The sequence below is a fragment of the Camelus bactrianus genome, chromosome 22 (genome assembly GCF_048773025.1).
Source record: "Camelus bactrianus isolate YW-2024 breed Bactrian camel chromosome 22, ASM4877302v1, whole genome shotgun sequence".
NCBI lineage: Eukaryota > Metazoa > Chordata > Mammalia > Artiodactyla > Camelidae > Camelus > Camelus bactrianus.
In genome coordinates this window covers 31,770,084-31,797,373 of record NC_133560.1, presented here as the reverse complement: position 1 = coordinate 31,797,373, position 27,290 = coordinate 31,770,084, and the positions used below count along the sequence as shown (strand labels likewise).

Here is a 27,290-nt window from a genome sequence, read left to right as displayed (position 1 = left end):
CCTGAGAGGGCCTCTTAACGTGCAGGAGGGCTCAGACTCCTCAAGGTCATTCCCAGGTTTAATTACAAACAGATTCCAAATGTCCATCCAGGTTGACAGCAGGGAGGGCGGGGCCTCACAGCCACCTCCGCCAGGGGCCACTGTCCAGGATTTGCCAGGATGCCTCCCTCATCCCAGGCGAGCCACAAGGCTGCCCCTTCAACATTCCCCATCAACACATCCACACCAGCACTCGGCCTGGGCTGAGGACCCAAAGCACCTCGATTCCTCCCCAGAAAGACAACTGTGCACGGATTTTTCAGGAGGAAAGACTGAGCCCAGCCAAGCCAGGAATCCCTCTCCATGCCAGGGAGGTGAGCTGATGTCCAGCCCTGTCAGGGACCTTGGCCAGGGCTCCCAGGTACGTGGCTGCTTTTTGATATATTTTCCTTAAAGGCGAGAAAAGGTTCTGTCTTTGGTATATGCACCCTCACTCCAGGTGAAAGGTGCAGGCAGGTGGGGGCTCAGCAGGAGAAAGGGGTCTGGGGCCCCGTCTCCTGGCCCAGTTGACCCAGCTCAGGGCCACCTGGAGAAGGAAGATTCCAGAGACCCACGCAGAGGAAGGAGAGACAGCGGTGGTTCAGGCCCAACCAGGGTCCAGACAAAGGCTGAGGAGCCCCTAAGGCCACGACAGGGGCATCGGGGAGCAGGGCCAGGACCCGCGGGCTGAGAATCACCACCTGGGGGAGACAGTGAAGGAGAGGCCAGGGTCAGCAGAGACAGCATCAGAGCCCTGGGTTCAGGTGTCAGAGTCCTCAGTTACAGGGCAGCAGAGTGACCCAGCGACAAGCCTCAGACTGGGAAGGGCCAGGGCTCAAGTCCCGGCTCCTCCATGTACTTGCTGTGTGACCTAGGAAGGTCCCTTAAGCTCTCTGTGCTGCTGCTGCTTCTGCAAAGTGAGAAGCTATTAACAGTACCTGTCTCAGAGCTGCGTGGGAGTCAGCACGTAAGTATGTGGGGAGGAGCACAGTGCCTGGACATAGCAACTTCTGCATTAGCCGCTATTATTACTGCCATCAGTGTTGTTTCTCGGGTCACAGACAACTTAGGGGGTAGAGGGAAAGCAGGTCGTACCCTAGCGCCTGCACCCACAGCCCCGTGGCATCGCAGATCACTTCCGGTGTTCCCTAGGCCCGCCCCAACCCCTGAAGCCCTTTCCTGGACTGGGAATCCCTTCTCTGCCTGCAGCCGAGGCCTGGCTGAGGGCAGAGAGGAGGCCAGCCCAGTGGGGGAGGAGGCAGGAAGGAGGCTGTTGTCATGGGGACAGGAGAACAGCCCAACCTGGCCCAGAAGCCTCTGGCCTTTGGGGAAATTCCACAGCCCCTTTCCCTGCCGGAGCTGGGTCCCCAGCTCCCAGCTTTCCTCCTCCCCAGAGTTGGCTCGCCCACCCCCTTACCCCCCTGCACCCAGCTCAGCAGCAGCCTCCCTGGCCTAGAGGGCCCCCACCTCATCCCAGACCCTCCCTCTGAGCAGAGAGACCCTGGAATCACCTGGACCTTCCTGTCCTTCCCCGATTCAAAACTTTCAGGGGCTCCCAAAGTGGCAGGCGCAAGGTGCACCTTCTCCCCCATCCACCTCTCATCCCACACCGGCCCCCCTACCCCGGACTCAGCCATCCTGGGCCCTCCTCCGGCGTAGCCAAACGCCGCCTCCTCCTAGAGATTTTTACCACCAGTTCAGTTCAACCCAGAGTTACCACAACAACTCAGGGAGCGACTGCTGATGGGGACGGGGTTTCCTTGTGGAGTGATGGAATTTTCTGGAATTAGATGGGGAAGGCTGCACAGCACTGTGAAGTTACTAAAACCCTCTGCATTATGCCCTCTGAACGGATGACCTGTGTAGTATGTGCATTCGTCTCAGTCTTTAAAATGAGGAAAACCTGGCACACGGGGGCATGCTGGGAGCCCACGTGGACGTGCGCACCTGGCTCAGGGCTCCCGCTTGACCGCGCCGCGCAGGTGCAGCTCGCTCCCCGCGGCCACGATGGGCTGCCCGTGCTGCAGGTGGTAGTCGACCAGGTGGCTGATGCTTTCGAACAGTGCATCCTTGGTCCGCACCTGTGGGGCCGGGGCCTCTGCGTCAGCACCACCAGGAGCTGCGTTTCCCAAGCCCTCCCGGCGACTCTGACGCCTGCTCAAGTCTGAGAGCCTGGGTCAGAGACTTGCCTCATAATCCCAGAGCTACGTGTGCACCCAGGCTCCAAAACCACCAGCACTCCAGGGCCACGCTTCCTATAGCGGGTTGAACAGTAGCCCCGGAAAGACACATCCACATTTAACCCCTGTGAATGGGCTCTTATCTGAAAAAAGCGTCTTTGCAGATGCGGTTAAGTGGAGGGTCTGGAGATGAGGTCATCTTGGATTACTCAGATGGCTCCAATCCAACAAATGGTGTCCTCATCACAGAGACGCAGAGAGAAGCCACCAGAACACGGAGGCAGTGACTGCGGTGATGTGTCAATGAGCCAGGGAACCACAAGAGTTTGTAGCAACCACAGGAAGCAGGGGGAGAGGCCTGACCTGGACCCCACCTCAGAACCTCAGAAGGAACCAGCCGGGCCAACACCTGGGTCTCGGACTTCAAAACAGGGAGAGAACACATCTCTGTGGTGCTAAGCTGCCCAGTTTGCGGTCATTTGGGAGAACAGCCCTAAGAAATGAACACACCCTTGGAACCTTGTAGACATACCTCCGAACACCAGAATCACCAAATACAAAACCACCCTGCATCTCAGAATGGGAAAGTCTGAACATCCCGGGGTGCAGACCTGATGCAACACAGAGACCCTCTGGCCCTCTACTGCCCAACTTTCCTAGGTGGGGCCAGGCTCACAGGACACAGACCACCTGGGAGTGGGCTTCCAACGCACAGGCTGGGCCTACGGCAAACCACCTGTCTCCACGGTACTGGGGTCAGGGCCCTGGAACCTGCATGTTAACCAAGAATGCGAGGGGGTTCTGAAGCCTCTCTCCTCCTGGAGGTCTATTTAACAGAAAGGGCATCATGCCAGGCAGAGATCAAGGCTGTGAGCAGTGCGATCAGACATGGGGGAGGAGGTGGCTCCAGGAACTGAAAGAACCGGCCAGGAACCACGGCCCCACCTGGGCCAGGCCACACACCCCAGCAAAGTTTGCCCTCTGTGGGGACAAGGAGCACAGGTAGCCACCAGGGCGATGCCCAGGATTCAGGTGGACACAGTTGAAGCACATGGTAAACCCTGAGAAGCCCCTGAACACCCTAAGCACCTGTCACCTGGGAAACAACCTCTAAAGCCCGAGGCCCTTGGATACTGGCAAATGCATCAAAACCCTAGAACTCCTTGTAAATTATAAAGTGCTTTGTGGACCCGAAAATGCTTCAGGAGCTGTTGAGTGCCAAACTGCATGGACTCACAGCCACTGTAAGATGCACCCCTATTTTATCTACCACAGGAGAGGATAAAACTTCCACGTAAAATAATGGTAAAAGGTCAAAGATGCAATTTATGGTTAAAAAAAAAATCCAGACTTGAGATGTCAAAATGAGAGAAAGAAAAGTGTATTAGAGGACTGAAGCAATTTGGTAACTTGCACACCCTAAAACTCCTTTGAAAATGAAATGTGCTTTGTGAACCCTAAAATACATTATAAATGGAAACTACCATATTTATCATTCAAAGACATCACATTTGTAAGACGCACTAGTGATGACAGAACGTGGGGGGAGGGTGCATCTTACAATGGGTGAAATTTGTAAGCCCTGAAAGGCCTTGAAATTGGAAAAGCTTTTATAACCCCCCAAATGCTTTATAGACTGGGAAACCCTTTGTAAACCTAAAAGTCTTCTTAAACTGGAAAATACTTTGTAATTCTAAAGTACCTGGTAATGGGGAATAGAATCTGTAAACAAAAAGCGTTCTGTAATGCGGATAGTACTGCATCAAACCTATAGGGAGCTTGGAAGGGGGAGCCCTGGGCCTCCTGCAGAGAGGAGGAGGGGCCCTCCCCCAGCACCACCCTCCCCACACTGGCTCTGGGCCCTTCTTCACCCCTCAAACCCCTCCCCCCACCCTCAACCCCCTTCCCGCCCCTCCCTTGCACCACACCTGCCCCCCCTCCCCCGCCGCACTCCCCCCACACCTGCTCCTGGCCCTTCTTCACCCCTCAGACTCCTTCCCCCACCCTCAGCCCCCCCCCCCCCCCCCCGCGCCCTGGGCCTCCTGCGGAGAGGAGGCGGGGCCCCTCCCCCGCGCCCACCTTACCACGCCCTCAGGGTCCACCAGCAGCAGGTGCTTGGGCTGCCCCGCGTGCATGCCAGTGAGGACGTACTGTCCGGGGTTGGTGACACTGTCGCGCACGAGGAAGTCCCCGTCGGCTCGAAGCAGTTTCTCGGCCGCCCGACGGCTCATCTGGCCGTGGTACCAGGGCTCCTGCCGCAGCTGCTCCTCGGTGGGGGCGATGGGGGCTCGGCGGGTCGGGGGGCTGGGCCACTGGTCCTCCACCGGGAGGGGGGCTGCCGCAGTGCCCGCCGCAACGGAGCACTCATGCAGCCTCAGGGCGTCCTCAAAGGGTCCTGCGGGCGAGGAACGTGCGGGAGGCCAGGCGGGCAGCTGCCTCCTCGGGGAGAGAGGGGCCTGGGCTGGGGGCTCTGCTCCAGGAGTCTGCCCAGGACTCACCCTCTGAACTGGGCAGCACTGACCGAGCACCTAAGGGGCATCAGATCAGACCTTGTCATGTCACTACTGCAGTGCCAAGATATCGAGCTGTCAGATGGTGGGCAAGGGGCTTTGCACTCTTGCTGAAGGAAGAGGTTTCCAGCTGGCCTGGGAGCTCCTCGGGGACCTCCACCTAGGGAGGTGTCCTGGGGGAGGGAGATGACCCTGCCTGGGCCAGCACAGAGCCAACACACCCACGGTGCTTGTGGAAGGGGACGGAATTGGTGTTGTGGGAAAGAAGGAGCGAATTTTGTTGTTGTTTTTTCTTGAATGGAGGTACCAGGGATTGAACCTAGGACCTCATGCATACTAAGCACGCACTCTACCACTGAGCTATACCCGCCCCTCAGAAGGAGCGCATTTTGGACACAAGCCTCCTCCGCTCGGCCTCTGGCTGGGGCATCCCAGAGGGAAGGAGGAGGGGGCTCCACCCTCAGCTGGTCGCGCTTTCAAGACGCGTGTCAGGCCTCCCTCCTCAGGCGGGGGGACCCCCAGAGAGCAAATGGTCCCTCCCCCACGAGACTGCGCTTCATCGGAAGGGGCTGGGGCCTCCTCCCCAGACCATGGAGTCACATGAGCAGGGAGTTTACATTCCCTCATCAGACTGGGAAGACCTAGAGATGGGGGGGTGGGCGACCCCCACCCCTAAGACTGAGGCGTCCCACAGAGAAGAGAAGCCTGAATCGCCCCCGCTACACAGCCGCTCTTTCAAGGTATGAACTGGGCCCCTCCAGTCACACTGGGGACGCCCACAGAGAGGAAGCTGGGTTACCCCCAACCCCCGCCCCCGACTAGAGGGTCCCCCGGAGGAGGAGCCGCCAAGACTTCCCTATCCTACCGGGGAGTCCACCGGAAACAGGCTCCCCCCACCCCCACCCCGCGACCCCATAACTTCTCCCAGGGGAGAGGGCTGGGTGGGCACCGCCCCTCAGGCTGGCTGGCCCCCACGTACGCATGTCGAACAGGTCCCTCTGGGGGCTGTCCTCGGGCTGCAGCGGCTCGGGGCCGTCCAGACCCTGCGTGTTGACGTACAGGTGGTCCTCGTAGTCTCGGGGGCCCCGGGCGTCCGCCTGCACGTAGCCGTCCCCAGGCGAGGCTGGCGCTGAGGAGCGGGAGGCGCTGGGGGTCAGCCGGGGAGCCCAGGGGAGGGGCCCTGGAGGGGAGCCCCGCCCACACCCGGCTCCCCGCCCACCTCCCCGACCGAAGGAAGCCACGCCCTTTCCGCGCGGCGCCCTCAGGGGTGTAAAACCCCATGAAGGCCCAGCCGCTGGCCGTTGGGGCGCGGAGGTCCACACCAAGGGAGGGGGCAGCTGCCCCCCAGCCCTCCACCGTCCCTCTGCCAGGCAGGAAGGTGGCCCTGGGGCCAGAGCTCCCAGTTTGAAGAGAAGCCAGAAACCCGATGTTTACGTTAAATCTCCGCATTTAAAAAATAGTAACAGTAAAACTCTGTTCTCCCTGCAGTTATGTTATCAACATGACACATAGGTCATTGGTTTGCTTGTGCTCTGTTTTAGGGTTTGCTCACTCTTCTTTCTTTCTTTTAACTTTGTTTTTGAACGGATAAAGCATTTTCATGGTTCAAAGGCCAGAACTCCACTACCAGGTGCCCTTGGAGGGTCCCATTAGGATTTTGCTGGGTCAGGACCCCTGTCCAGCCCTGTTCCCAAGGCCTCACCCACGCTGTATTATCCGACTGTTGGACTTCCGCTCACCTGGTGGGTGAGAAATGGCACCCTGGGGGAACTAGATTTCCATTTCTCTTATTTGGGGGAGGGAGGGTTATTAGGTTTCTTCATTTATTTATTTGTAATGGAGGTACTGGGGATTGAACCCAGGGCCTCATGCATGCTAGGCATGCACTTTACCACTGAGATACACCCTCCCCCACCTCCATTTCTCTTATTCTGAGCAAGGTTGAGCATCTTATCCTATTTTTTCCTTAGAACTGTCCATCCATTTCTAAAGGCCTCCATTTTTACTCTTTGCAAGGGAAATAATGATTTTTTAATACACTGCATGGCCAAATCCAGCCCAAGGCCCTGGAGCTGTAATGTCTCTTCATGCCAATTGTATCATTAACCCTCACAGGCATCTGGGCTCACATGCCAACTCCACTCTCTGTGCCCGTCTCCTCCTCTACAAAATAGGGGTAGCATCTTTATAAGTAGGGGTGAAGATTAAAACCTCGGGCAACAGTTATGGTTCAACATGAATGCCAATGCTGTTCAGGCCCTGGGTGGTCAGTGGGGGCAGACGGACCTCAGCCGAGGCTTCCCAGTCTGCACAGAGGAAGCACAAATCCACCCCCCCACACACACCCACCACCCCCGCCTCTTAGAGTCAAGGTAGGGTGAGAGGGAGGAAACCGGGTTGCCTGGAGGGAACTGGAGATCGTCATTCTAAGTGAAGCCAGAAAGAGAAAGAAAAGTACCATATGATAGCACTTATATGTGGAATATAAAAGAAAAAGAATGAACTTATTCACAAAACAGAAACAGACTCACAGACCTAGAAAACAGACTTATGGTCACCAGAGGGGAAAGGAGGTGGGAAACGATAAACTGGGAGTTCAAGATTTGTAGATACTAACTACTATATAAAAAAATAGATAAACAACAAGTTTCTACTGTATAGCACAGAGAACTATATTCAATATTTTGTAGTAATCTATAATAAAAAAGAATATGAAAGGGAATATTCATATGTATATGTATGAAACATTACGCTATAAGCCAGAAATTGACACAACATTGTAAACTGACTATACTTCAGTTTTTAAAAATGGAAAAAAAGCAATCAAGCAAGAAAGAAACCTGGGTTGCAGGAGTCCAGAGAGAGAAAATTCCTGGGCATTGGAGCTGGGGCATTGATGTATCAGTAGGAGTTCTTGGTCAGAGAATTGGGAAAGGCATGACAAGAACTGATGACATCATGTGCTAAGCCTCAGGGGTAGAAAATTATAGTGAGCCCTGGGAGTCAGGGGTGAGCAGCCAGTGTCCCAGAGAAACAGTAGACTAGGGCCACATTAGAGCTGGGCACCTACTGGGTGCCCAATGCCATGAGCGTTCTTTAACCGCAGGCACTGAGAGCCAGTGAGAGTTCTGATGCTCGGCAGTGAAACACCCAGATTATTTGGGAAGACCTAAAAAAAGCTCAACACAGATTTTTGCAAGGCTGAGAGGAAACAGGCAGCCACAGCAGGGCTGGCGGCCAAACAAACCACCCAGCCACATTGGGGAGCAGTTTGGCCGCTTCCCCTACTGTGACTAAGGTGCACACTCTGCTCCACAGCTCAGTGTCCACAGGAGGGACACACAGGGGGCATCAGAGGGTGTCTACCGCCATGTATATGAGTGGAAGCCATAAAAAGGGGGCCACGTAGGAAGCAAACTCCAGGGACCGGGGAGCAGCACACAGCTGTGCAGAGGATGCGCTGATGGAGCCAGAGCCCCAGAGGGGGCCGATGGTGCCTGCAGCCTGCCTCCAGGGGCCTCACTTCTTTGCGTGCCTGTTCCTGCAAAGTCTGAAAGGAGACACAAAAGTGCCTGGAGCAGGTGGCGAACTTGGAGCTGGGGCAAAGGAGAATTTAGCCATCTCTGTCATTTTAAATATTGTAATAGAATAGGCCGAAAACCCAATCATTTTGTTAAAAGCTCAAATTAGCTGGTGGGATGTAAATTGAGAGGGTAGCTGTGTGATTTCTATGAAATGGGGCGCCAGCTGCTCTCCTGGGGATGGACTCTATTAAGACTCGTGAACACGGCTGAAGGGTGGACACCCACGGCCATTCCTCGCACCACTGCCATCACCGCAAACCCATGGAAAATACCCAGATGCCTGTGAGTAAGGGGCAGGCAAAATCAACAACGTCCTTCACATGGTGGAGTACTACACTGTGGTGAAGAAGAATGGTGGTGGCTGCTGTGCAGGGGTGTGGGGAGAATTCCAAGATGGATTGTTACCAGGGGAAAAGCAAGGTGGAAGCAAGGATACACCACCATCTAAAAAACGGAGAAAGCAGACACTACCAAAAAATAAAATTACAGGCTAATATCTTTGATGAATATAGATGCAAAAATTCTCAACAAAATATTGGCAAACCGAATCCAATAACACCTCAAAAAGATCGTACACTACAATCAAGTTGGATTCATCCCAGGGTCACAAGGATGGTTCAACATATGCAAATCAATCAATGTAATACACCACATCCACGAAAGAAAGGAAAAAAATCACATGATCATCTCCATAGATGCAAAAAAGCATTTGATAAAATTCAACACCCATTTATGATAAAAACTCTTACCAAAGTGGGTATAGAAGGGACATATCTCAACATACTAAAACCTGTTTATGACAAACCTACAGCCAACATAATACTCAACGGTGAAAATTTGAAAGCCTTCCCCTTAACATCTGGAACAAGACAAGGACGCCCACTCTCACCACTTCTAGTCAACACAGGGCTGGAAGTCCTGGCCACAGCAACCAGACAAAAGGAAGAAAGAGAAGGGGTCCAAACTGGAAGGGAAGAGGTAAAACTGTCCCTATATGCAGACGACATGATGCTATAGACAGAAAGCCCTGAAGGTGCCACGCAAAAACGACTAGAGCTAATAAAAGAATTCAGCAAGGCAGCAGGACGCAAGATTAACATAAAAAACGGGGAAAGCAGTATCTGCTTGAGTTGGCTTGAATATACATGCAAAATTCTGGAAAAGTAATGGGAACCTCAACAGTGGTCACCTGATTAGGGAGATGGATAAAGCTAATAGGGGCAGGGTGACTGCTTGTCACTGAGTATCTTTTCATACGCTGGTGTTTTGAACCACGTGATGCAGTATCAATGCCCAAAATGCAAGGAAACCAGTGTGCACAGAGAAAAAAAAAGCAGATGCTGTCAAATCTCACAAGAGCTCGGGGAGTAAACACAACTCGTCAGTGAAAGCACAGTGACACGGTGACACAAAGGGGAGAAGCATGTGAAGGGTGGTGGGGACTGGGGGGGGGGCTGGGCACCCGACAGTCCAGAGAGTGGCCCATAGGTACCTGAGGGGCCCATGTCCCACTGCAGGCCGCGGGTGTCTCTTCGAGCAGGAGATGCTGCCTGAAGAAAAGAGCAAGGGGTTCTCCTGCTGTGATTTTCAAGCACAGCCCCCCAGTCTCCCACCCAACCCTCCCCAATGGCCCGTAGCACCCCTCTTCCCAGCACAGCCCCCCAGTCTCCCACCCAACCCTCCCCAATGGCCCGTAGCACCCCTCTTCCCAGCACAGCCCCCCAGTCTCCCACCCAACCCTCCCCAATGGCCCGTAGCACCCCTCTTCCCAGCACAGCCCCCCAGTCTCCCACCCAATCCTCTTGTAAGTCAGATGTGAAGCCCAGCTCTGAACCCATCCCCCACACCCGGGTCTCAAACTGTCCTCATGGCCACCGCACAGCTCTGCTGCAGCCTCACTGGCCTTCTCCACTCAGAAGGCCTGCCCCTTGGCACAGGCTGCTCCCTGCTCCTGGATGTCTTTCTCTGCACTGCTCTCCCAGGCAACTCCTATTCACCCAGCAGAGCCCAGCCCAAAGTGTGCCCTCAGGACCATGACCATGCCCTCAGGACCTTTGACCATGGCCAAAGTCGGCCTCCTGTCGTACATTCTCCACTTTACTCGTCCATCCCCTGAGGCCCACAGAGGCTGACCTGGCCGAGGGCTCCAGGGGTCCCGAGCGGGCAGGGCTGTGTGAGGGCGAGCCTGGAGTCCACCAGACCGCCCAGGGGCGGCTCCTTCCCCGGGATGCTGTTGTAGTAGTTGTGTTCCAGCTCCTCCTCATCCCCCCAGGCCGAATCCTCCAGCCCGGTCAGCCTGCAGACAGGCAGGGGCCCCAACATGCGATGGGAGTGGGAGAAAGAGTGGGGCTCCCAAGAGGGCACCAAGGCTCCAGGCTGAACTCTGCACGGTGGAGGAGGGGGGCACAAGCCAGGTCCAGGGACCCTGAACCCGCTCCTGCCATCTGAGCCTTGGACCTGGACCTGGGTGACCTCTTCTGTCTGTCAGAGGGGGTACTGCACACGTCTGGGCTAAACTGCCACAGGTCCTCAGAGGACAGGTCCTCAGCGGGGCGAGTCCTCGCACTGTCTGCCTGTGCGGCGCTGCTCAAGTGCACAGTGGGCTTCTGACCAATCCAGGTCTTCACCACTTACACTAACACGCTCCTGTCTGCTCAGATACTCAAATAGCCAACCACAGGCCACCGCCTGGGTCTGCCCCCTCCGGAGCTGAGCAGGGCCTCCACACTTCTAAGCCTCAGAATAGTAAATGCTTAAGAAAGCACTCAGAGAACAGTTGATGACATGTCAGAGATGAAATTCAAATTTTGGTGTCTGTAAACAGCAGGCTGTTGGCACACGGCCCTCAGACATGATCACACACCCAGCTGGGCTGCTCGTGGCTGCAGCCAAGTGCCCTCTGCAGAAGTGCTGGCCGCCCAGGAGACTCGTGAAGACCCCAGGACTGCGGCCCACTGGCTCCCGAGCCCTCACCTGGCCAGGAGCGGGATGTTTTCATCCCGATTTTACAGAGGAAGAAATGGGTCCAGGGGCTGAGCCGCGAGCCACGATGGGACTCACAGTGAGGAAGGCACAAGGACCAAGCCCAGGGGGAGGGGAGGGCAGAGGTATGGGAGGATAGGGCAGGCGGGCCATACCTTTCCAGGGGCAAAACCACCTTGGGGGGGCTGTGCAGGTACTGTTTGAAGCGTAGCTCGAAGGCTTGCCCCACGGTGCTGATGACACTCTGGGCCAGGCCCTCGCAGCACTCCAGGATGTGGCAGGCTGGAGGGCCGTGATCTGGCATCAGCGGGCCGCCCCAGCCCCCGGACCCTGACCCCGAGCCCACCCCCACCCCCACCCCCACCCCGCTGCAGCCTCACCTCTCTGGTTGATGGGGTCCTTGGCCACATAGGCCACGTAATCCGCCATGTCCTGGGGAGACAGGGCAGCAGGGGAGGGTTCCCAGCACCCTCCTCCAGCACCGCAGGGCAGGGGTCTCAGGGCTGCAGGGACCAGAGGGGCCAGAGGTCCACCCCTAGTCCCTGGCCTTACCGTGTCGCCACCCGATGCGAAGGAGATGGACTGCATGTGGTGGTTGGCGATGATCTGTCCGGAGAGAGATCACCCGTCACAGGGCTGACGTTTCAAGGTCGTGGTGGGTGGGGAGTGGGGGGTCCCAGCTAGTATGAGACCAAGTCCACAGGGATGGACCAGAAGGACAGGGTTGTGGGGATGGACACGTCCCCTTGACTGGACTCCAGGATGACCAGGAGTCCAGCCGGACATGGAGCCCTGCAGCCAGGACAGGACGCAGAGACCACGTATGTGGGAGGACAAGCCCGCCCCTCCCTGGCAGACACCCTCACATGTGACACAGAAACGCACTCGTGCTAAGATCCTCACACAAACCACACTCTGGCACACATGCACAGACACACCTTGATTTGCAGATACTCAGCGTCCCACACACAGATTCCACACACCAGCGCCAGAGACACAATCACTCACACATACTCAGGCACTCTCAAGCCCACCTTCACCCCTGACACATCAGCACTGGCCCTCACACCCTCCCACACAGACACCCAGGCGTAGCACTGCCAGACACAGTCACACACTCGCCCTCAGACACACGCCCCACGCAGCCATGCAGGCATCGAGGAAACTCAAGCAAGATGCACCAGAGGCGTCTGACTCTGCCCTATCAACCCTGGCAGCGCCACCCGTATGCTCGTTTGCACGCTTATTCTCATGCTCACTTACATCCGTTCACTCATTTGCGCGCTCATTTGCATCCACTTGCTCATTTGCATGGTCATTTGCATTCATTTGCTCACTCACATGCTCATTAGCATCTATTTGCTCATTTGCATGCTTATTTACATTCATTTGCTCATTTGCATGCTCATTAGCATCCATTTGCTGCTGCCCATTGCTGTCCTGCGTGGTTGTGTCCCTCTGAGACCCAGTGAGCAGCACAGATGGCCGAGCAGGGCTGAGCCCATGCACCAGGCACCTCCCCAAGCCGGACACCTGCCCAGGAAGGGCCCCACTGGTGTCCTGGTCTGCAGACAGGCAGAGTCCATGCAGAGGTGGGGGGGGTGCATGAACGTGCTGGCAGCTCCCCTCCGCACCCACACTGCTCCCTCCCCAGGGCTGGTCCAAGCTCTCCTCCCTGGGGCCCTGGCTCCAGCTCCCCCCACCACCCCAACCTCATGCACCCACTACAGCCCACAGCCGGAGGTTATCGCTCACACCAGACTACAGTCTTCCTGCTCCAGACTTCCCAGGATCGCAGCATTCTCTGGAAGAATCCCAGTTCCTCACCATGACCCTTGCTAACCTGTCCAGCTCCACCTCCCCAGAGGGTGACCTCTGCTCAGATGTCCTCTCCACACCTCCTCACTCAGCACCAGCGTCACCAGCTCGAGAAGCCCTCCAGGACACCCAGGCTGGGTCCCAGTACCTCATGCTCACTGCCCTGGCCTGGCCTCACAATCCCACTTGGAATTTGAGGTTAGTCCCTCATTTCTGCAGTTTTATTGTGGTCATTTTTTTCCACCATAGATTCCAAGCCTCCTTGGCACTGCAGACATTGGGGCCAAGTCCTGGGCACTGTGGGGTGTGCCGTAGCCCCCCGGCCCCTGTCCACTCGATGCCAGGAGCCCCCCCCAGTGTGACACCTGTGGGCCCTGGCCCAGGGTGGGGCCCGGCACGTGTCCAGGTGAGCAGTTCACACCAACACCTGCGTATGAGTCCACAGACCTGGCCCGTGAGGGCTGGCGGAGGCTGAGGCTGGGGCGGGCGGCACTCACCTGGCGCGTGGCCGGCACCGAGAGGTTGAGGCCATCGATGGAGATGCTGACTGCAATGCTCATTCCTGCGAAGCGCAGGTTGCTCTTACCCAGGATGGAGGCCAGCGCCTTGTTGGGGGCCTGAGAATGAGGGCAGAGGGCACGGGGGAGCTGCACGGGGCAGCCTGGGCACCAGGGAGGCTCCCACCTGGGGATCTTGAGCCCCTCGCCCACCTTCTTCTTCCAGGAACCCCTGACGCCAGGCACAGCCTCATGGAGTCGGGTGATGGCTTCCCTGTGGGCGGAGGCAGGAAGGAGGCTTAGAGAGCTTGCAGGGGAGGGGCAGGAGTTCAGACAAGGGTGGGGGTCAGAGGGAGATGGGCTGAGGAAGGGGTGCAGTGGATCCCGGGATGGGGAGGGGCCGAGAGGACGCTGGGTACCTGGAGGCATGGAATGGGGGCTCCCGGGGCTCCCCGCCCCCTGCCCCACATGCACCTGGCCAGTGCCCCTGCCCTCAGCTCTGACCAGCGGATCCCCAAGCCACAGCCTGACCTGAAGTCACAGGGGTCAGATTCAGCTAACACAGCCCTCGAGCCTGAACCCCAAGTTCTGCATGGCCACAGGCTGGTCAAGATTCCCATTCGTGGCATGAGAGGATGACCTCTGCTTTGGGCCCCCAAGACAGTGGCCAGGGAACTGACCCCTCAACAGTAGGGGAGAGACCTCTGCAAAACCACTAATCTCCGAGAAGGGACTGGGACTTGAAGGTCAGATGGACGTACAACAAGCTCTCAACAATGTTGGTGTCTCGAGGAGAAACTAAGCCTTCACACTCTGCAGAGGGGAAGGTAAACGGTGCAGTAGCTCCTCAAAAAGTAATGCACAGGACCGGCACTCGGCCCAGCAACCACTCCCAGTGCACACCCTAGAGACCAGAAAACACGCTCCACCCAGAGCCTGCACACGCACATCCACAGCAGGATGACTCGCCAAAGGGTAGACACCACCCAAATGCCCATCAAGTGAGGATGGATAAACAATGTGTCCCTCCACACACTGAATGTCACTCAGCCGTGAACAGGAGAGCAGCACTGACCCTCGCTGCCACGTGGACAGACCCTGAGAGCACGACGCTCAGTGAGAGAAGCAGACACAGAAGGACACACAGTGTGTGACTCCACGGATGTGAAACGTCCAGAACAGGCCAGTCCCCAGACACAGGGAGGGGGCTCCTGGTTGTCAGGGGCTGGGGGGGGAGGGGTTATGCTAATGGGGACGGGGCTTCCTTTAGGGGAGGTCAGACTGTTCTGGAATTAGGTAGAAGTGATGTTTGCATAGCTCTGCAAAGATAGCAAAAACATCAAATTGTACGCTTTGAATGGTGAATTGTTTGATATGTGAATTTTGTCTCAGTAGAGATTTTTTTCTGTCTATAGTGAAGGGACTAAGTATTTCCGACGTGCAAGAAGATGTGGGTCCCTCCTGCCCAAGCCTGGCTGGACCACAGACTCTTGACTCGGGTCCAGGCAGCTCAGAGCATCAGGAGATCGACGTGCCTTCTCTGCAGTAGACGGGCTCCCAGCCCCTCCCAGCCCCGACCTGAGTCACCACCTGAGTCGGCCAGACCCGGCCAGTCCCACGACGAGCTGGGGTGTCTTCAGCACCCCTCGTGGGACCCACATGCTCTGGGAGGGATGGGCTGTCATCTCCACATTACGGAGAGAATACGGGGTCTGGAGAGCATGGGTGACCAGCGGTCGGTGACAGAGCTGGGACTCAGCCATGCTGGCCCTGCCCAAGACCATTCTAACCCTGCGCAGCTCTGCTCCCTGACTCGGGGAGGGAGCTGCCGCTAAGGCCGCCACCTTCGACTCCAGCACAGACTGCTACCCAGCAAAGCCATACAGCAGTTCTCTCAGCAGGCAGAGTGGAGATGCCCGGCCCCCCAACAGCCCGGTCTCAGAGGCTCACCTGGTGACCTGGGTGCGAGTGCTGAAGTCCAGGGAGCGCATGGAGCGGAGGACTTCGATGCAGCCCATGTACTGAGGGAAGAGAGGACAGGGTCAGCCCAGCAGCACCCTCCTGGGGACTGACTGTTGAACCCATGTCCTCCCTCTGGCGACATCTTCACCCTCCTCTCCAGCCATACACAGCTTGAGCCCTTGTCTCTGTCCTCATAACCCCACCCTTGTGGCCCCAGGGCCTTTGTACCTGCCATCTGCATGCGGTTCCCTTCCCCAACCTATCTGTAGACCGGTTGCCTCCCCATCTCCAGGGTCAGGGTCATCTCCCCTGGAGCCGCCCACCCTGACCCTAAGTAAGCTGCTCCACGGAGGCCAGTGGACTCCGCCAGGCTCAGTCCAGCCTGTCTGTTCATCCTCTTTCTGCTCCACTAGAACCTAAGCCCGGGAGGAGCAGATGGCGGTGGTCCTGCTCACTTCTGCATCCCCAGAGCCTGGTACAGGGCCTACAGGTGGATGGAGGCCGTCCGGCCCATGAAGCCCAAAGCATTGACTGTCTGACCCTTTACAGGACAAGTGTGCCGACTCCTGCCCAGACCACCACTCCACGGACGGTAATTCAGAGACTCCGAGAGAGGATGCGGGGCCGTGGGTGGGGGCAGAAACAGCCAGCAGAGCACCCGGGGCTCACGTGCTGCCAGGGCGAGATGAGGACTGGACAGTGGTCAGCAGTGCCCTCCCACGAGGCACCCTGCTGCAGCGGGGGGGGGGGGGCAACCTGGTGTAGCCGGTGCGGAGGGCCCTGTGGCTGTGTCTGTCATGGGAGCCAATGCATGTGAACCACCCAGAACAGGCACACCCACAGAGACAGAGAGTAGGTTCACAGTTGTCACAGGCTGGGGAGGGGGCTTCCTATTGGGGTGACGGAAGGTTCTGGAACCAGAGAGAGGTGATCGTTGCACAACCTCACGTAAGAACTAAATCCCACTAAGCTGTACACTCTGAAATGGTTAGTGGTTAATTTAGTTATGTGAAATTTTACCTCAATGTTTCAAAACCAATAAACGCACAAACGCTTTGACCCTGAAACTCCACTTTTAGGACTTTGTCCCAGATACACCAGCCAGTGGGCTATCGATGTGTGTATAAGCTGCTGTGTGCAGGGCCCACACCCCATCCTTCCCTGCAGGGCTCCACGCCCCTGGCCCCGGGGCACCTGCCACCCGCTCTGGTTCCCTATGCCCTCCCTCGGCCTGCCCGTCTCTTCCTGCTAGGACCTGCAGCACAGAAGGAATTAGCAAGAAATTGACAGCCCAAAACTCAACACATCTAGGGTTGCGAGGTCCAACACAGGATGTCAGTTAGGTTGGAATTTCCAATCAATGATGAATATTTTCTAAGTAAAATAAAGCAGGAGATGGTGCGGGGAGGTACAGCTCAGTCATAGAGCACGTGCTTAGCATGCACGAGGTCCTGGGTTCCATCCCCAGCACCTCCACTGAAAATACATACAAAAATAAATTTGAAAAGACACATGCACCTCAATGTTCACAGCAGCACTATTTACAATAGCCAAGACATGGGAACAAACCAAATGTCCATCGACAGCTGACTGGATAAAGAAGCTGTGGTATATTTATATGGAATGGAACACTACTCAGCCATAAAAAAAAAAGAATAAAACAATGCCATCTGCAGCAACATGGATGGACCTGGAGATTGTCATTCTAAATGAAGTGAGTCAGAAAGAGAAAGAAAAATACCATATGATATCACTTACATGTGGAATCAAAAAAAAAAAAAAAGGACACAAATGAACCTATTTACAAAACAGAAACAGACGCACAGAGAACAAACTTATGGTCACCAGTGGGTAAAGAGGGCGGGAAGGGGTAAATTGGGAACTCAAAAACTGCACCTCTTAAGAAGTGATGGAAGTGTTAGCTATCTTGATATTGGTGGTGGTTTCATGGGTGCGTACATCTTTCAAAATTCATCACATCGGACATCTGAAATACGTGTGGTTTACTGTACAGGAACCACACCACCATAAAGGTGTCTAAATATATATAAAACCTAATTGCCTCCCCCCCCCCCAGAAAAACCTGGACACCAAATGATGCAGGAGACATGCTTATACTGAAAATTACTTGTATTCATTGGAGCTTTAAATTTAACTGAGCAGCCTGTATTTTTGCTAAATCTAAACAAATCGTGGTACTTGGAAGAGTTTGCAGCTGTGAAAAGAAACAAATTTAATGTATTTATATGAAATTATCTCCGAAATATAGCATCAAGTGACAAGAGCAAGATGCTGACTGGAGGGCACGGTGTGTGCCTCCTGTGTGGACAAGTGGGCCAGGGAGGAGCACACGTGTGCACAACATGTGTGTACAGTGTGTGTGCACGTGCACGTGTGGGTGAGTAGCTTTAGCAGGACACAGCGGCTGCTTCTGGAGAGGGGAACCAGATGCTGTCTGCAGCCCCTAAACATGGCCACAAGTCACCCCCTCCCCCTCCAGGCCGTGGCTTGGCCATGACACATGCGAGGCCCAAAAGGCACTTGTCGCTGGAGCTGGCTCCCTTGCTGCCCTGGGGACCCGGAACCTGCTGGGCCAGCATGCGGGATGCTGAGACATGCAGCCCACCCCCACCTCCCCAGCTGACATGGAGCCACTCTCCACGTGATCTAGAAGACCATCCAGCCCCAGTCAACCCACAGAATCACAGAAATAATAGGTGTTTGTTCTTTTCATGCCCTAGGTTGTGGGATGGTTTGTTACACAGCAAAAGTTAACCAGACAGTGACTAGGGGAAGAGAGGGAGCAAGCCAAGCAAAGGTACAGGCAAAGGGAACAGCAAGTACAGGCCAGACCTGGGACCGAGCTCTAAGAGGCAGGCTCACTCCAGAATGGCTGGAGCAGAGAGGCAAGGGGTCGCCAGGGAGAAGAGGACGTGGGGCCCTGGTGCTGTGATGAGGGGTTGGGTTTCATTCTGAGCAACTTGGGGGGCCTGCTTGGAGAGTTTTAAGCAGGGGAGGGGGTGAACTGATCTGTCTCACCTTCATTGGAAGGATGATGGATGGATGGATGATGATGGATGGATGATGGTTGGATGATGGACTGATGGATGTTGGATGGATGATGGGTGGATGGATGATTGATGGATGGGTGGTGTATGGATGGATGATAGGTGGATGATGGATGGATGATGGATGGACAGATGGATGACTGATGGATGATGGATGGACAAGGGATGGGTGGACAGATGGACAGATGGATTGGCATGGATTATATGCCAGGTATGTGTTAGACGTGCGGAACCTCAAAGAGAATCAGCTGTGGTCCCTGCCCCCAAAGCAGACTCTCACACTGAGTGGACAGCTTTGGTGGGGTGCTGGCCACTCAACGAGTACCTTCCCTCTAGCCAAGCATGAGTCTAGAGGGGTGTCGGTGCTGCCAGGCCGCAGGGTGAAGGGTTCTAATCCACCCTAATTAGTGTGCAGCCCACTCTAGTGTGGCTGAAATCCTCCTTGTGCCCCCAGCCCCACTCTGGAGGAAGTGGAGGCATGACTCAACAGCACAGGACAGGAGATGCAACCGGGGCCCCCATCCTGGAGGGCAGAGCGCAGGGACTACAACGGCAGGGCAGGGAAGCAGGTGGCTGGGGCGAACACCTGGTAGTGATGACGCTAAGCCACTTGTCACAGGACAGGTTCCAAGCACGCTGCGTACACAACCTCTTTTAACCCACTCCACCCAAACCTCGTGCTACAGCGACAGTACTACCCTCAGGAAACAGAGCCCGAGGACAGCAAGCAACCTGCTGAAAGTCACAGCTGGTAGGCAGCACAGGCAGGCTCTGAACCCGCACCCTGGGCTCCGCAAGTGGTGGGGGCCTCAGCAAACTGCGCCCTCAGGGGCCAGCGGGACCCCGTGTTGCCAGAACACCCAAAATCCAGGGCTGTTTTGGGAAAGCCCCCAATTTGTAAATGATGACAAGAATTTGAATTTTTATTTTTAAATAGAAGGCAGGAAAAAAAAAAAAAGGCAGAGGTCAAATTCAGCCCAGGCCTACCCATAAGCATGACCTCTGACCTAGAATCCTGAACTCTCCAGAGGCCAGCCCAGAAGGGTCTGTCCACATCGCCACCCCCAGAACCTGTGAACAGGACCAGACACTGGAAGGGAGTCTTTGCAGACAGAATCGGGTCAAGGATGTCAAGATGAGGTCACCCTAGATTTCAGACAGATGACCTTACAGGAGGAAGGCAGACAGGGTCTGAGACACAGAGGCACAAGCAGACAGTGTGTGGAGCTACAAGCTGAGGGCTGTGGCCCCCAGAGGCTGGGAGAGAGCCTGGAACAGACCCTCCCTGGAATTTGGACTTCTAGCCTCCAGAACCAGGACAGAATACATTTCTGTAGGGTTTTTTTTTTTTTTTCTCCCAGTATTTCTCCCTTTCTTTTAAAGTATTTTTTTATGGAGGTACTGAGGATGGAACCCTGGACCTTGTGGTGATCAATCCTTAGGCACCGGAAGGTCTAGGGGCCACGTGCTCACGACCATGAAGTAGTTAATTTCTTCCATTTGGTGGTGGGTTTTAGCATCTGAAAAACTCAGGAAATCTGCATGAGACCCTGTTCTCTGGGTCCTTCAGAGAGGGGCTCCACGGAGGATCTGGGGGATGGTCTGTCCGGGGAAGGCCCCACAGGGTCCTGCTCGGTGACAGTTTTACGATATTGAATTACTTCTCAATTTTTTAAATGTGTATGAGGGAGAGAGAAAATTGCATATTGCTACCGTAAACCTCAGGTTCGATGCCTAGCAGTGTTTCCTAATAACCAATAAATAAACATACAATTATCCAACAGAAAGCGTCCATCCGGCAGGAACTGTCCGTGAACGACTGCCGGGCACCAGGCTACCTGCAGAGTCTCAAAGCCCTCCCCCAGGCCATGAAGTTCAGGGACAGGCAGAGCTGACTGTCGGGGGCTGTGGGGGGCCAGCAGGGGGGCCTGGGCAGCCTGGGGCTGGCACTTCACCGCACGATGCTGTCCCTTGGTATCAGAAGTCTCACCAAAAAAGTCCATCCCCACAGACCCATGTTAATTATAAAAGAAACAATGGGGGCCTCTACCAGGGAGAAAGGTCACCTTAACAGAGTGCATTCATCTCCTGGGGTGGTCGTAACAAAGCACCCACCCTGGGCGGATAACTGTCTCCCAGTCCTGGGGCCAGACATCCAGAATCCAGGTGTGGGCAGGGTGGTGCTCCAGCCCAAGGCCCCAGGGGAGGGTCCTTCCAGCTCTTCCGGCTCCGGGGGCGGGGGGGGGGGGGGGGGGGGAGCTGGCAGGCCTTGGCTTGCAGACACATCACTCTGGTCTCAGCCTCTGTTGTCATGGCTTCTCCCTGGGCATCTGTGTCCAAACTCCCCTCTTCCTATAAGGACACCAGTCATAGGAGGGCCCATCCTGATCTGGGGTGACCTCTTCCTAGATGACTGCACCTGCAAAGGCCCTGCTCCAAATACAGTCACATTCCAAGGTCTGATGGAACAACTGTGGGGACGCCACTCTCCTCAGGACCCCAAGTGATCAGAGTTCCAGCACCAGTGCTGGGACACAGGGCACCCCTGTCTCTGGACCAGACACCCTGAGGAAAGCAGAGCACATCTCCCCGCTCCCCACCAAAAACGCACAACCTGGACCCTATGTGTGAACACCGGCAGAGGGCCCGCTCACAAGCTGGCTGGAGTGGACTCCTGCAGACGCCAGTCCTGTCCCCAGGGACGTCAGGACACTCCGCTAGGCATTCGCATATGCAGAGCCCTTTAGGGTCACCACAACCCCAACCTAACCCCTAATTTTACACAGAACTGGAGCATTTAGGGCATTTTTGGTTTCTTTTTCTACTGTGGCAAAATATACCTAACATTAAATTTACCATCTTAACCGTTTTTAACTGCACAGCTCAGTGGCATTAAGCACATTCACGCTGTTGTGCAACCCTCCCCACCACCGTCTCCAGAGCTTCCTCATCTTCCCAAACTGAAACTGTCCCCACGAAACACTGACTCCCAGCCCCTCCCCCAGCCCCAGCCTCACCGTCCACTCTCTGTCTCTGTGGATGTGACTCCTCCAGGGACCTCCTGTGAGTGGACTCAGTGTGTGTCCTCCTGGGTCTGGTTCTCTCCCTGAGCACCACGTCCTCAATGTGGTCCACCCACGTTGGAGCAGGTGCCGGAATCTCCCCCCTTTTTAAGGCTGAGTCATAGTCCACCGTGTGGACGGACCACATTGTGTTTGTCCCTTGTGGACACTTGGGTTGTTTCCATCTTTCGGCTGTTGTGAGTGATGCTGCTGTGAACGTGGGTGTGCAAACATCTAAGTTCCTGCTCAGCTCCCATAAAAGAAAAACACTTTCTACCCTAGATGTGTGCACACACACACACACTCACCCTTGCCCAACGTTTCAATCGTACATTCTATTCCTCATTCTCTTTTGGGTGTATACAAAGGAATGGTATTTCTGGATCATATCGTAATTCTCAATACACTCAACTTTTTGGTGTGGTTTTAATATACACTGGATTTAATGAAACTATCTCGAATATTGAGAGGTGGCTTTATTTTGTGTCATTCTGACTTTACCGGGAGTTGTCCACTATTTTGGAAAATCACACTGCCTGTAGCAGCTCTAATGGTGGCACTGAAGTTGCCAGAGTAACACCCTAGATCCATGTGCAGCTGCTGTGTGAACGGCAGCCTCTGTCTGTGTCGCTGCACCTCTGAGAGAGGGAAGCCTGCACAGCTGCGCGCTGAAATATCTGCTAAGTTGCTGTGAATCGCTGTCTTTGTGTTTCTCCTTTTTATTGATGTTTTATTACATCACATTGATTTTAGGGGAAATAAATGTGCATATAGGTGTTACATATGTTTGGTGTTCATTTCAAGGTGGAGGGTTCCAAAACACTGGTTATAAATGCGTAGGGGGTTAATCCAACAGGACTGCAAACAATTGGCTTAAGCTGCCAGTTCTCAGACCTGAGTGGATGTTGGAATCACCCGGGAGGCTTGTACTACACTGGTCACTAGGCCTCCCCCCAGGGTTCCTGACTCAGCAGGCCTGAACATGTGCACTTGGGACAAGCTCCCAGATGCCTGGGCACCACACTCTGCTCATCACTGTTCAAGCCAGTTTGGTGGCCCACCTCCCCTGCCATGAATGGAGTTGTACATCTCTGGCCAGTGAGGTGTGGGGAGAATGGAAGGGAAGGTCTTCTCTTCTTCCAGTGGATGTGGTTGGATCTGCATACGACAGCTGGTGCTGCAGCCGCTATTTTGTGACCATGAGGAAAACTAAGCCAGCATGGTGAAGACAGCAGTGCAAAAAGATGGAAAGACCTGGATCTTCAGGAATAATAATTCAATAAGTCATTGAATTAATCCACCCTGGAGCCATCCTACCCCTGGCCACACCCCACCCCTCGCCTTCAAGGAATAAGCTGCATCTGCAGCTAAAAACACCTCAGCCCAGTTAACTTCCCACCATTCCCACCCCCCCAACCCCCCAGCCTTCACACCACCTCGGAGACCTGCCTTCAGGAAAGACAGGGCCCCGAGGGCAGCTCACGGGGTCTCTGTGCCTCAGTCCACATCTCCGTGGGGAGAGGACACAAGTGAGGGAACCTCGACAAATGGAAAGGGCTTGTTTAGTGGAATTTTCATACGGAAGAGCCAGGTGTGGAAGAAAACGGGATGGAGCTGTGGGCTCAGCCCAGCTCACTTGCTGGGTAACAGCCATGCGTCGCTCGGACGCCTGCCCCTTCCGACCTGGTCTGAAGACCCAGGGGACATGTCCACCTAGAGCTGATGGCCCAACAGGGGGCCACGTGCCCAGGCGGACACTTGAAATTAAAGTGAAGCAAAGTTAAAGCTGATTCCTTAGCTGCACCAGCCCCATTCAAGTGCTCGCAGCCGCACGTGTCCACCAACTGGACAGCACGCATCTAGAACATTCCACGTCACAGAGCGTCCCCCGGGCAGCACTGGTCTGGGCTGATCCCCAGGGCAGCTTAAGGAGCATCACAGGACGCAGTGGGGGAACATCCGGGAACAGCGTCCTCATTCACAAAAGATCCCGTGGGAAGAAGGCTCATTCCTGCCAGGCGAGGGGACAAGGGCACTGACGTGACACAGAAGGCTCAGCAAGGACTCCCGAAGCAGCCGTGACCACGTATCACAAACCCAGCGGCTTGAAGCAACAGAAGTCTATTCCTTCCCACTTCTGGAGGCCGGACGGATGTCTGCCACCCAGGCGTGGGCAGGGCGGGTCCTTCTGGAGGCTCCAGGGAGAAGCGGCTCCTGCCTCTTCCAGCTTCTAGAGGCGCCGCATCCCTGGCTCGCGGCCCGCCCTCCATCCTCACCGCCCGCCAGCAGCGCAGCATCTCCCAACTCTCTCTGACTCTGACCCTCACGCCTCCCTCTGATGAGGACCCTGTGATGACATAGAGCCCCTCGGGAATCCAGGGTCACCCCCATCTCAGAGGCTTTAACCCCACCTGCAGAGTCCCACTCCGCCCCATGAGGTGACAAGTTCATAGAACCTGGGACCAGGATGGGGACGTCTCTGGGATCGTTCTTCTGCCAACCACCCTGTATTTGACTGTCGGCAGAGTTTGGGTTCTGTGAGAGGGGCCTCAGCTCTGCCCCTCTCCATGCCTCGGTTTCCCCACCCCACAGAAACATGGACCGCACATCCCCTCTCGGACCCAGGATGGGGCCTTACAGGCCCTGCAGGGAATGTCTGCTCCCGCCCTGACTTCACACTTCTCTGTGAACCAGGAAAGGACTATCTGGCTCTCACAACACCTGGTGGATGTGGGTACAGGGAGGCAGAGGGTCCCAGGGGAAGGGAGCTGGGAACTGAGTCTGGTTCAGGCTCTCTGGGGCCCCGCCTCTCAACCAGCAGGAGTCAGAGCTCCTCACCCATCAGCCAGCAAGTTCCGTGGGCTCGGTCTCCAGCAGGGGCACTGTGGCCCCCTCCCCACGTTGCCTGGGCCCAGGGCTTCCCTCCTCGCTGACCATACCTAGCTTCCCCCAGGGTCTCTCCACCCCACCCCAGCCCCACTTCCACAGGGCTACAGGAAATATCCTTTCAGCATCGACTCTGCCTGGCTCCCCTGCTCAGAGCCATGCCAAGCCAAGCCTCTCGCCACAGTAAGTTCAGTGTCTGTCCTCTCTCCATCAGCTCCACCGCGAGGGTCTCCTGCTGTTCCCAGAACATGCAAGCTCACTGCTGCCAGAGGGCCTCGCACTTGCTGTGAACTCTCTCCCCAGGCGTTTCATGTCCGGGGCCTCCATGGCTTCAGATCTCAGCTTAAGTGTCATCTCCCAAGAGGCGCCTTCCCCACCAGCCCAGCTAAAGCAGCCACTGGTCTCTTGTTCTGACATCACTTGGCTTTGATTTCTGCAGAGCACCTACCAGTATCTGCCATTTCCCTGTTTGTCTCTTACTTATTTACTGTCAGTCTCTCCCTCTAGAAATCTAAGCCCCCTAAGGGCGGGTATCAGATCTTTCTCATTGCCGACCACACCGCCACTGCCTGGCAGGGATAGCCACACACTAAATCTTTGCTGCACTAATGAAAGCGTCAAGATCGTTGGAATAATCCAGCAGCCTGCACCGCGACAACGCGAGTGTCTGAACTCTGAGCACACCTAATCCCCACATCCATGGCCAATGGGTAGACATGGTTTGCCCCGGAGAGGGTGTGGTGTGAGGCCCAAGGCATCACCCACGAAACATCTTGCTACAGAATCAGTCTTGAAACCAGTGAAGCTGGGATTCAGCAAAAGAAGGGACTGAAGGTCAAGTTAGAAGGCACCAGGAGAGAAGAGATAGGTCCAGGATGCGGTGCTGTAGGCCTGGACCACACTTGTAGGAGTGAGTGTCTGGGACTCACGGAAAGTCAGGGCCACCGGGGGCCCCCATAACAAAGCACCACATACTGGGGGGGGGCGGGTCGAGGGGAGGCCCTTCCCCCTATTCCAGCCTCTAGTGGCGGTGAGCGGCCACCCTGGTGTCCCTTGGCTTGTGGCTGCACCCCTCCATTTCTCCCCTATTGTCACGTGGCCCCTCCCTGTGAGTTTGTGTGCAAACCTCCCTCTACTTACAGTGACACCAGTCACTAGGGTGGCCCTAATTCAATGTGGCCTCATCTTAATCCGATTACACCTACAAAGACTCTATTTCCAAATAAGGCCACATTCACAGGTTCAGAAAGTCGTGAATTTGGGAGGGACACTACTCAACCGAATACTGGGAGTGGGGGGAAAAAAGGTGTTGGGGCCGTTTGTAAAGGAAACAAAAATGTAACAACCAAATGCAAACACATAAACTTCCTGGATCCTGGTCCCTAGAAGCAGACTGCAGGAATGTGACAAAGACCTGTGGGTCTGTAGGGGGTCAGCCATCTGGGAGCCCGAGTGGAGATACGTCTCCGACTGGCCTCCCACGGGCCGCTTATCTCCTGATGGTTCAGCAAAAACGACACACGGGGGCAGATACACTATCCGGAACGTACAACGTTAATGGGCTGCAAGTACGGGCGATCCACTGGTCCTACTCTTCTGTAGGAAAGGTTCATTTAAGCAAAACCGGGACAAACGAAGACCCGTTTCTTTACAGCACATTCCAAGTCCCCAGAGTCTCGTATCTCGAATCCTGGGGCCTGGCGGGGCGATGGCCCTTCCCAGATACCCCTTCCCCGCGCCCCTCAAGGTCTTCGATTCTGCTGAGGGGCGCTTTCGGTGGGGGTCTAGGTCGCAGGACGCCCCCACCCGGGTCCTCACTAGCTAGACTCTCCAGCCAACCGGAATGGGGACTCTGCTTCACCTGCGCATGCGTGCCCCCCTCCCACCTGCCGCCCTCTCCCCGCTCCTCCCCACGTGACGCCGTGGGAACCTGGACCCCACCGCCCCCCTCCGGTGGGGGCTGCCAGCTGAGGGCCGGCTGGCGATGGGGGTCTGGGGCGATGGAGAGAGGAGGCGGGATGGAGAGGAGAGAGCTGGCTCTCAGGGTTCAGAGTGTCCAAGAGAAAGAAGTGGGGGATGGGAGCCCTTGTCCCCAGGCTGGGTCTCCAGCGACGATGGGATCCCAGGGGTCTCGCCGGCGCACTCACCCGCACGATGTAGGAGACCCCAGGACCCAGGACCCTGGCGTCTGGGTGTAGCCAGCCGTGCGCCGGCTTGTGGATGAAGCTGCCTTTGCGGATCCACTCGTCGGCGGCGGCGTCCGGGGGCCCGGCCGACCCCCGCGCGCCCCGCGGCCCCCGCGCCCCCCGCGCCCCAGCGGCCCGGCAGCGGCTGAGAGCAGGCAGGGGACAGGGCGCCATGCAGCGCGGCTCGCAGGCGCCCAGGACCGCGGCCGCCAGCGCAGGGACGCCGGCCGGACCAGCCGGCTCGGGCTCGGGCTCGGGCTCGGGCTCGGGCTCGGGCTCGGGCTCGAGGTCGGTGGCCCCGGCGCCCCCGGCTGCCCGCGCCGCCGCTGGGCCGCGGCCCAGGAAGCCGGAGGGGGCCGCGAACTTCCACTGCGGCATGCGCGGCAGCAGCGCGCAGAAGGTGGTGGGCGCCTCGGGCTCCGGGGGTGCGGGGGGCGCGGGGGGCGCGCGCCCGCCCGGACCCTGCGTCATGGCCGCGGCCGCCCGACCGAGCCGGACCGGGCGCTGCGCCTGGCGCGGAGGAGGCCCTCCCGCTCC

General features: G+C 56.2%; 1 protein-coding gene across 5 annotated transcripts; it reads right to left on the bottom strand.

The window, feature by feature from the left end:
- Window positions 1-40: 40 nt before the first annotated feature.
- On the bottom strand, window positions 41-27,290 carry SHC2 (SHC adaptor protein 2). 5 transcript variants are annotated; one of them, XM_074351409.1, is made up of 14 exons: window positions 26,715-27,289; window positions 15,540-15,610; window positions 13,803-13,863; window positions 13,590-13,709; window positions 11,827-11,880; window positions 11,655-11,706; window positions 11,430-11,556; window positions 10,426-10,588; window positions 9,785-9,842; window positions 5,688-5,837; window positions 4,697-4,726; window positions 4,278-4,593; window positions 1,966-2,099; window positions 41-719 (listed from the first exon to the last, which is right to left on the bottom strand). In XM_074351409.1, the coding sequence occupies exons 1-14, from the start codon at window positions 27,222-27,224 to the stop codon at window positions 556-558; spliced, it is 2,010 nt and encodes a 669-aa protein (XP_074207510.1). In that variant the 5' UTR covers window positions 27,225-27,289; the 3' UTR covers window positions 41-555. The 5 variants fall into 5 exon arrangements, with proteins under 5 accessions (XP_074207510.1, XP_074207512.1, XP_074207511.1 ...); XM_074351411.1 differs by having other exon boundaries at window positions 4,350-4,593; XM_074351412.1 differs by having other exon boundaries at window positions 583-719; window positions 4,283-4,593; window positions 26,715-27,290.

Bases quoted from the DNA above. Each gene is read 5' to 3' on its own strand.
- SHC2 (XM_074351409.1), bottom strand. From the start codon at position 27,224: ATGACGCAGGGTCCGGGCGGGCGCGCGCCCCCCGCGCCCCCCGCACCC. The intron at 9,843-10,425 runs GTCAGCCTCTGT...TCTTTTCTTCAG, and splicing joins CCCCTGGAGCCCTCGGCCAG to GCAGCATCTCCTGCTCGAAG. The intron at 4,594-4,696 runs GTGAGTCCTGGG...CCTCGCCCGCAG, and splicing joins AGTGCTGCCCAGTTCAGAGG to GACCCTTTGAGGACGCCCTG.